This window comes from Dipodomys ordii, unplaced genomic scaffold (assembly GCF_000151885.1).
Source record: "Dipodomys ordii isolate 6190 unplaced genomic scaffold, Dord_2.0 Scaffold35, whole genome shotgun sequence".
NCBI classification, from domain to species: domain Eukaryota; kingdom Metazoa; phylum Chordata; class Mammalia; order Rodentia; family Heteromyidae; genus Dipodomys; species Dipodomys ordii.
Genome location: NW_012267251.1, coordinates 1,110,566 through 1,119,961, shown reverse-complemented (window position 1 = coordinate 1,119,961; position 9,396 = coordinate 1,110,566). Strand labels below are relative to the sequence as shown.

The 9,396-nt window shown below is 39.3% G+C and overlaps 1 protein-coding gene across 1 annotated transcript in view; it reads left to right on the top strand.

Annotated features, from left to right (window-relative positions):
- Window positions 1-507: 507 nt before the first annotated feature.
- Cnst (consortin, connexin sorting protein) overlaps window positions 508-9,396 on the top strand; it is a 58,428-nt gene continuing 49,539 nt past the window's right edge. Inside the window, exon 1 of the mRNA XM_013017283.1 lies at window positions 508-517. Coding sequence (XP_012872737.1) covers window positions 508-517 — 10 coding nt within the window. The remainder of the gene's footprint in view (window positions 518-9,396) is intronic.

Here is a 9,396-nt window from a genome sequence, read left to right as displayed (position 1 = left end):
ACTAACTAGTAGAAAGACATATTGCAGGGTAGGAGGGCTGTAGTTAATAACAAATGACAGCTGCTCTGCCACACTGGGATGGTTGACCTTGTGAAATGATGGATATATTGCTATGTTCCTCTGGAGTAACCATATACATATATATAAATATGTACATATCTTATAGCATATTGAATAGATTAAATGCACGTGGTGAATTTTATTTTTTATTTTTGGGGCTTGAACTCAGGGCCTGGATGATATCCTTCAGTTTTTGTGCTCAAGGCTAGTACTCTACCACTTGGAGCCACAGCTCCATTTCCACCTTTCTGGTAGTTAACTAGAGATAAGAGTCTCATGGACTTTCCTGCGTGGGCTACTTTGCTCAGACCTCAGCCTCTTGAGTAGCTAGGATTACAGGCATGAGCCATCAGTGCCCGGCATGATATTTACTTTTTTTAAAACAGCAGTTGGGATGCACAGGCAGAGGGATGGTGAATTACAGGCCAGCTTGGACTGTATAAGGACATGGGGGAAAGTGAGACAGAGAAGAAAGGAACTTTGAGAACAGGCGTACACATTTGTTGTCCACACTACTCCAGAGGATAATTTGAGCCTAGCACAACATAAATTCACCATTAGAAATTTAATGACTACCAATTAGGACAGTAATTTTAGTTGTTTAGGAGAAAAAAAAAAAGCAGAAAGTCTAGCAAGTCAAAGTCTTTGAAGAAAGAGGCTTTCCAAGGTTGAAAGAATATCCAAAAGATTCTGGGTTTTTGTTTGGTTTTTCTGGTACTAGGGCTTGAACCCAAGGCCTTATGCTAACATTTGAGCCACAGCTCTTCTGGCTTGTTGGTGGTTACTTAGAGAAAGAATGTCATGGACTTTCCTATCTGGGCTGGATTTGAACTGGGATCCTCAGATTTCAGTCTCTTGTAACTAGGATTACAGGTGTGAGCCACCAGCACCAGGCTAAGGGTTCTGTTCTTACTAAGGAATTCTAACTTCTATATGTGGATCTTAAGGTGCTCTGTGGTCTCCTTTCCCAACTTAGTGCCTTCAAAAAGTCACATAAGGGGCTGGGAATGTGGCCTAGCATGTATGAAGCCCTGAGTTCGATTCCTCAGTACCACATAAACAAAAAAAGCCAGAAATGGCACTGAGGCTCAAGTGGTAAAATGCTAGCCTTGAGCAAAAGAAGCTCAGGGACAGTGCCCAAGCCCTGAGTTCAAGCCCCAAGACTGGCAAAAAAAAAAAAAAATCACAGGAAATAGATCAAGAAAATGTGGTATATACACAATTGAATTTTATGTTTCCATCAGAAAGAATGACATCACCCCATTTGCAAAGAAATGGAAGGGCTTGGAAAAAATCGTATTAAGTGAAGTAAGGCAGATCTAAAGAAACAGGCTGCCTGGTTTCCTTCATTTGTAATAATGAGTATTTGTCTAGGAGAGGATCACAATAGCTCAATAGCAATGTACATATGCTGATCGAAATGAGTGACAAGATATGGAAACAAGAGGGTTTTTTCCTTTAGTGTACTGTATGCAGTTATTTTTTTCTTTCATTTTTTTCCTTTACCCTCAGTTGTCACTGTTTTTTATTTTGATACCCTTTGTATTATATATAAATGCATCTGCTTTGGGGATGGGAATGGGAATCACAGAAATGGTGAGACAAAGGACAAAGGGTTAACCAATGCAACAGTGATACAAGACGCTATGATGGAAATGAACTTTACAACTTGGGGAGTAGGGAGAATGGGAGAAATGAGGGAGGGGGTAACAATGTTCGACAAGAATTGTACGCATTTCTCTAGCATTTCTCTACTTACGTAATTGTAACCCCTCTGTACATTACCTTTACAATAAGAAAACAAAGTAACATGTATACTGGCTTTGCTTTAGCAATTGTACCTATGAGGATATTTTCCTTTCCACAAGGGAATACTTTTGTTTTTTCAGGTAATTGAAATGATTCATGTATAATAGTCTTTAAAGACATACATAATTTTAACAACTGAATTTCAGGGTAGCTTAGGGTTTCTTAAAATGTTTAGTCTTGAGACTACTTTTTTAGCATACTTGGAGAGAGGAATGTTTTGCCGTGACACCACTCCACACTACATCTCTTAGGACTTCCTGTTTTCCTCATTAGCCATGTGGAAGGAAAGATAGACACTGTGCCTGTCAGAATACTGCTGACTGAAGATTTTTTCCATAAGATTGTAGAAAGAATTCTAAGAACAGTAAATGGTAAGTTTAGCAACTTTTATCGCCCATTGAGCATGTAACATTTTAATGGACATTATCTACCAACTACATTTATTAACAGTGTGCTGAAATTACTACACCAAATACCCACGTTGAACTCAGGCCTTCACTTGGCTTTTTCTTCACAACTGGTGCTCTCCCACTTGGGCCATACCTCTGCATTTGGCTGTTTGCTAGAGACCGCAGTCTCTCAGATTTGTTTGCCTAGGCTAGCTTCAGACCCAGTAGCTAAAATATAAGTGTGAGTCACCTGGGCCAGTTTTTGTACATGTATGTCTCATTCTGGAATTAAACTCAGGGCCTGGGTGTAGTCCCTGAGTTTTTTTTTTGTTCAAAGCTAATACTCTTACCACTTGAACTACCACTCTACTTCTGGCTTTTTTGATAGTTAATTGGAAATAAGTGTCTCACATTCTACTACTTGAACCACAGATCCACTTACTTCTTTTTTAGTATTTTATTGGAGATAAAAATCTCACAGACTTTCCTACCTGGGCTATCTCTGAATCATGATCCTCAGATCTCAGCCTCCTGAATAGCAAGGATTATAGGTGTGAGCCTCTGGGGCCTGGCTCTTTTTTGGGACAAGGTCTTGCTATGTGACCGAGGTTACCCTAGAACTTGAGCTACCTCCTGCCTCAGCATTCCAAGTTTTGGACATATAGATATACACCACCAAACCCAGAATCACCTTCTAGATTTTGAAGTAACAACTTCTCTAAAATACATGAACTTTACAATGACAGAATGCTGTTGTTCCTGATATTTGAGAGTATTGATCGAAGGCTAAATTTACTTCTTACCATATGACCTAATCTTCAATACTATTTTTGCATTATTTAAGACTTTTTGATGAGGACTTACTGCTCTGAGAATGTATTTTGTATGTAAAAGTCTAATGGAATTATTCATTTTTACTTTATGATGCCACAAAGATTATTTTGCATTTCTTTCATTTATGGGAAAGATTTATTTAAAATAGTAAATTACAAGGATTCATATTCAGTAGCTCATATCATTTCCTTCTTCAGATTCAGCTCAGATTTAAAAAACAAAAAAGGAGTGGAAGTTTATAGAAAATGCTGACTAGAAAATTACAAAAATTGGTGGGGTTTTTTCTGTGTTGTAGTGGTATGGATTGAACTCAGGGATTTGTGCAAGCTAATCAACCATTCTTACCACTGAGCTAATCTCTCCCTGGACTTCCAGGCGTGGGACTTGAACTCAGGGCCTGGGCATTGTCCCTGAGCTTTTCACTCAAGACTACCACTGAACCACTTTGAGCCACAGCTCTACTTGCATCTTTTTTTGTAACATATTGGAGGTAAGTAAGAATCTCACAGACTGACTTGGAATCATGGTCCTCAAATCTCAGCCTCCTAAGTAGCTTGAATTACAGGTGTGAGCCACCAGCGCCCTCTAGATTCTTTTTGCTCCAGTTATTTTTAGGTTTGTTGTGGAGTTCTTGCTTTGCCAGGCCAATTAGTTAAGCATTGATTGAGTAAGCACCATAGAAAGCCAAAATTAGAAGTAATGTCATGTGTCTTCCCTATTTCTATCACACTGACAAAAAACAAACAAACATGATTTGAAACTAAAGGTCTTTTCAAGCCTTAGATTCTGTTGGTTGTGGCTTAAAAATTATTTCAGGATTCTTTGAGGGGAAAAATAAGGCATCTGAATCCAGATAGACTGAACGTGTTTGGCCTCAGGAAATTATTTCTTCCCTAAATGGACTGATTTTTTTTCTCTCCGTATGTTATTACTTGGACAAAACTAAAGAAGATGATGTGGCTACTAATAGCTTCAGATGTAACCATCTGCCAATCTTTTACCTTCAGTTGAGACATAGAAATTGTGAAATTGTAAAGACATAGAAATTGTGAAATTGTAAATTTCAAATTTCTGTGAACAGTTTAAAGCATGAATCTAGCCCTCCTGAAATAGACAACATTTCTAATTAGTATTGTTTGTTACCTAAATAAAAATGGTTAGAAAGTATTGCTGGAGGCATGGCTCAAGTAAGTGACAGAGTATCTGTTTAACATGTACTTTTCTCTTGATATAATCCCCAGTGCCTCAAATAAAACAAAATGGAATATCCAGATTGCCAAGAATGCTTGTTCCTGAAGACATCCTTGAACACATTTGATTTTAAAAACTGGCTTCTGTTTTGTTTCTTGGGTGGGGGTGGGGGGTAGTCCTGGGACTTGTACTCAGGGCATGGGCACTGTCCCTGAACCTTTTCACTCAGGACTAGCACTCTCGCTTGATCCACAGTTCCACTTCCAGCTTTTTGGTAGTTAATTGGAGATAAGAGTTTCACATGGGCTGGGATGTAGCTCAGTGGCAAAGCGCTTGCCTAGCAAGTACAACGTCCTGGGTTCCATCCCCATACCAAAAAAGAAAAGACAAAAAAAAAATACAGTTAAAAAAAAAAAAAACCCAAACAAGAGTTTCACAGACTTTCCTGCCTGGGCTGGCTTCAAACCATGATCCGAATAGCTCAGCCTGCTGAGTAGGATTACAGGCGTGAGCCACCAGCACCTGGTGATGTTTTGTCTTTGTGTTTTTTTTTTAAGCTTATGGAGGAGTGGATTTCATTGCCAGATTTCCACACATACTTACAATGTATTCCAATCAACCTCCTTTATGAGTCTCCTTGACCTCCTCCCTTAGCAAAACCATTTTTAACAGATTTCACTGTTGTGTTTTCATAGTTGTAAACAATCTATTTTTAGCACATTTATCATCTTCCGCCCTTCTTGGTGGCCCCTCCCTATTTTCTCTCTTTAAATAAAAGGTTGCATACCTCTGCACATAAGAGAGGAAAAGAAAGATTAGATGGATTACTGTTTTTGCACTGCTCAGGTGTGCCCCCAAGGTGGTTTTGAGCTGCCAGTTTCACATATCTAATGCACTGTAAAAGCAGACTCTGTATATATATTATCATGAATGGAGAGAGCTCCATGACTAAAAGCAGGGCTGAGGAAAATGAAACAGGCAACTACTTCCTTCATTCCATTTATCTGCCTCAAGGGTGTATGGGGCACAAGGCACATAGCTTCTGTCATAATTTTTTTTTAAGGTGCATTCTCTGCATAATAAAACCTGTACTTGATACTTCTTGCTTGGAATCAGTACCTTCGCATTTAATTATCTTGTTTTTTTCCTTTTAGTTTTGTTTTCTCTTTTATCCTATTTTTACCCACTTTGCTTATGTTACTGAATGTTTTATGACTATTCTCTACTAAAGGAATATTGACGTAAACTGATTTCATTTTTGTTTCCTTTTGAGGTTCTTCTGGTTTCAGGGCCTCCCATATTCTAGGCAAATGCTGTACCACTGAACCACCCCACTCCAGCCCTATCTACTTTTGTAATGCACTATTAAGTCGAAATCCAAGTGTTTAGAAAGATGATTGTGCAATTCTATCTTGCTCATTGTAATTACTGTTCAACTTTTGTGACATGTTTTAAATACGAATTTTTAAAATATTTTTAACATATAATGAAAAGCATAATCCTAGGATTTATATTCTGAAAATAGAAGGGCAATGTATACTAATTAATTTTAAGGATTTGTAGCATCTTTTTCCTCCCCTGAGTATTTACACTAAGTATGAAGTCTGGGGGGAAGGATGGGAAGGGATGGGAAAGGGAAACAAAGGAGGAGGCTACAATGCTTGATAAGAAATGTACTCATTATCTTGCCCATGTAATTGTAACCCCTCTGTACAGTATTTTCACAATTTAAAAAAAAATACTCCTAACTTAAAAAAAAGTATGAAGTCTCTGAGGAGCAGCTGTGGCAGAGCTTGTAATGGCCTGAAGTGACTCACCAGGAGCCACAACAGCTGACCCTGTAGGGGCAGCATCTCAGAGAGCAGCAGCGTGCAGCAGAAACGCGGCACAAGCCATGCTTATTATTTATAGTAGCCGTGTTTAAAAGGGCTTTTGGAAAAGTGAAATGTGATTTTTTTTCCTTAAGATTAAGCCCACAGTCTCACACATATACTAAATATATAGTCTACACTGAGCTGGGCTTGTAGCCTCCTGAAATTAATAATTTACTCAGAGGGAGGACAGAAGATGGTTAAAAAAGAGTAGCATAAGGGGGGTGAGCCTGGTCAAAGTGCATTATATGCTTGTTGTAAATATCACAAATCCTTTTATACAATTCATCTATAACAATTTTAAATAACTTACTCAACCAACTCTACAAAATATTGTGTAACATGAAATCAGTAGTTAAAGTTATTGAGTTCTTTATATACTTTTTATTCATACTAACTGTTGAAGTACAGTGTTTATTGTATAAATGTAGCGCCCCTCCCCCCCATTTGGACACAGTTTTCATTGGAAATTCTTGTTTCTGCTATGTTTGGCTTCATTTGGTTGTTAGTTTAGTTGGTTGGTCTTTGTTGTTACTTTGTTTTGTTTGAGACATAGTGTCACTGTATTGCCCAGTCTATTCTTGACTTCCTGAACTCAGCTATCTCCTGCCCCAGACTTGAGAATCTGGGACAAATTCACTGTGTATGTCTGCAATATATTAAAAAAAAAAATTGTAAGTAGTGGGGCTTAAACTCGGGCTGAGTGCTGCCCCTGTGATCTCTAGCTCAAGGCTAGAGCTCTACTACTCTGAGCCACAGCTTCACTATGGGTTTTTTCATGGTTAATTGGAAATAAGAGTCTCATCAACTCTCCTGCCCTAGCTGGCTTTGAGACATGATCCTCAGATCTCAGCCTCCCAGGTAGCTAGGATTTCAGGCGTGAGTCAACAATGCTGGCTGGTCTTACTATTTTTGTTGCTTTGGGGTTTTTTGTTTTTTTGAGACAGGATCTTATCTTAGTATAGCTGAGACTGAGTGTCAAACTTATAATCCTCCTGCCCCAGCCTCCCACTTTGAATTGCTAGCTTATAGAATGTTGCTTTTAGGTCCACAGATCTAAACAATGGTAGCATTAATCTAAGAAAACTATATAGGTTTACCAACCAGTAGTATTGGAGCATACTTTTATGAACAAGGAGGTAAATGTTAATGACGTGTAACCACCATAATAGAAAGAATACGTGGGTGTAGTGACATTCTTCCTCAGGTCTGACCTCATCACCCACCTGCTATAATTTAGGGAAAATTAAGACAGATGTATGAAATTAAGATTGTGTTTTCAACTCAATTTAAGACTATCTTCGTTAGCCTGTTAATTGGTAGATCTTCCTCGAAGTTCTTTGGGCTTCATGGGTATGAGCTTTACTTGAACATGATTGCTGAGATCCTGGAGCTGTAGAGTGGCCTTGTCAGATGATTGTTATGCAGTGTACATATTTGGAATGCTATTTTACCACTTGCGTCTGGAAACTTGGGTGGCACTCACTGTCATGCTTTTAAAAGGCAAAGTATGTTAGACTCAGCACTGTAGTAATGACTGCAATGTTTGTTTTTGTAAAAATTGTGTAGACAGAATAGGGATCTCTATCAGAATAGTTTTAGTAAATAAGTTTAGTTTCCAAGTGTACTAGTAGCCTTCAGGTCCACTCAATGTTAGCACATATTTTGAACTAGTTAACTGGACCTCCACCTTACTTCCTCCAGTGCTGGAGGGGAAAAAAATACAAATAAAACACAGTATTTTTAACTGTTTTCAAAAGCATTGGAACACTACTGACATGAAATCCCATTAAGAATAGGAATGGGAGGGGGAATAATTAGAGAGAACAATAGAAGAGAAGACATAGATCAAGATGTATTGTTCTCATAACCTGACTTATGGAATTATAACGTCTTTGTATAACTACTTAATAATAAAGTTAAGCCAAGCAAGAGCTCAAGGTTCTGAGTTCAAGCCACAGTACTAAAATAATAATAATAGTAATAATTATTTTAAAAATCCCATTAAGAGTTAGTGTAGTACATGCCTGAAATCCTAGCTACTCAGGAAGCCAAGATCTAAGAATCAAGGTTCAAAGCCAGAAATTGGGCAGGAAAATCCATGAGACTCTTATCTTTAACTATCTACCAAAAGCCAGAAGTAGAGCTGTGGCTCAAGTGGTAGGATGCCAGCTTTGAGCAGAAAAGCTAAGGGAGAACGAACACTCAGGCCCTGAGTTCAAACCCCAGTAAAAGCACACACACACACAATCCCATTAAGAAGTTTATCCTATTGTTTAGGGTATTCAAACTAAAAAGCATTAAGAATGCAGATAGAAACCAAGTACTGTACTATAGGATCCTCTTAGAAAAGAGCCAGGTATGTATGGGAATCTATGTGTCTTACTTTCTCTTTTCCAAAGGGACAGAGCAGAATACTGTTCCCTTCTTCGTGTGTTCAATAACTACAAGGGCCAGGATGAGACGTTGTGAGGAGCAGAACTTAGGAGCCGGTGTTCAGGTGGATTAAACCTAGTGACACCTGTGCAGAGCAGTGTGGGAAGGACTGTGGTTGCTAGAGTGGCAGAGTCAGAAGGCAATGAGGACCCAGGGGAAACCCCCCCATCCCTCCACCCCCGCTGTACTGAGATAGCTAAGGCTACTTCCCTTAAATAATACGTACATCCCCCTTCAGCATTCTCAACAGAAAGCAGGAACTGCATAGGAAGTATCTCCCATGTGTATCTCAGCAATTCCCAGGGAAAAATCACATCAGGGAAATTGAACTTCTTGGTCATGAGAGGTGTCTTCTTCAGAGTAGCTGTCTTGGCTGGGGCATGCTACTGCTGGAGGGAAGTGTTTCTTCTTCAGTCCCCAGAGTACACAGACGTAATAACTGAAATGGAAAGAGGCCTCAGAACCATAGCCAGTCCACACTCCATTTCTGAACTTGACAAGATACCAGTCAGTGTAATAGACTGATAGCTCCTACCTGCTGGAACATGAGCTCAGAACAGAGCATGACACACAGCCGAGCTGTGAACATGTGTAGGAGTCTTGACCACTAATTTCTACTATCATTACGTGAGACAGGGTGCTCCGGACAGACACTAAAGCTTTGCAGAAAAGCCGGGCGTCGGTGGCTCACGCCTGTAATCCAAGCAGGCTGAGATCTGAGACTCATGGTTCAAAGCCAGCCCAGGCAGGAAAGTCCATGAGACTCTTATCTCCAATAAACCACTAGAAAACCGGAAGTGGCGCTG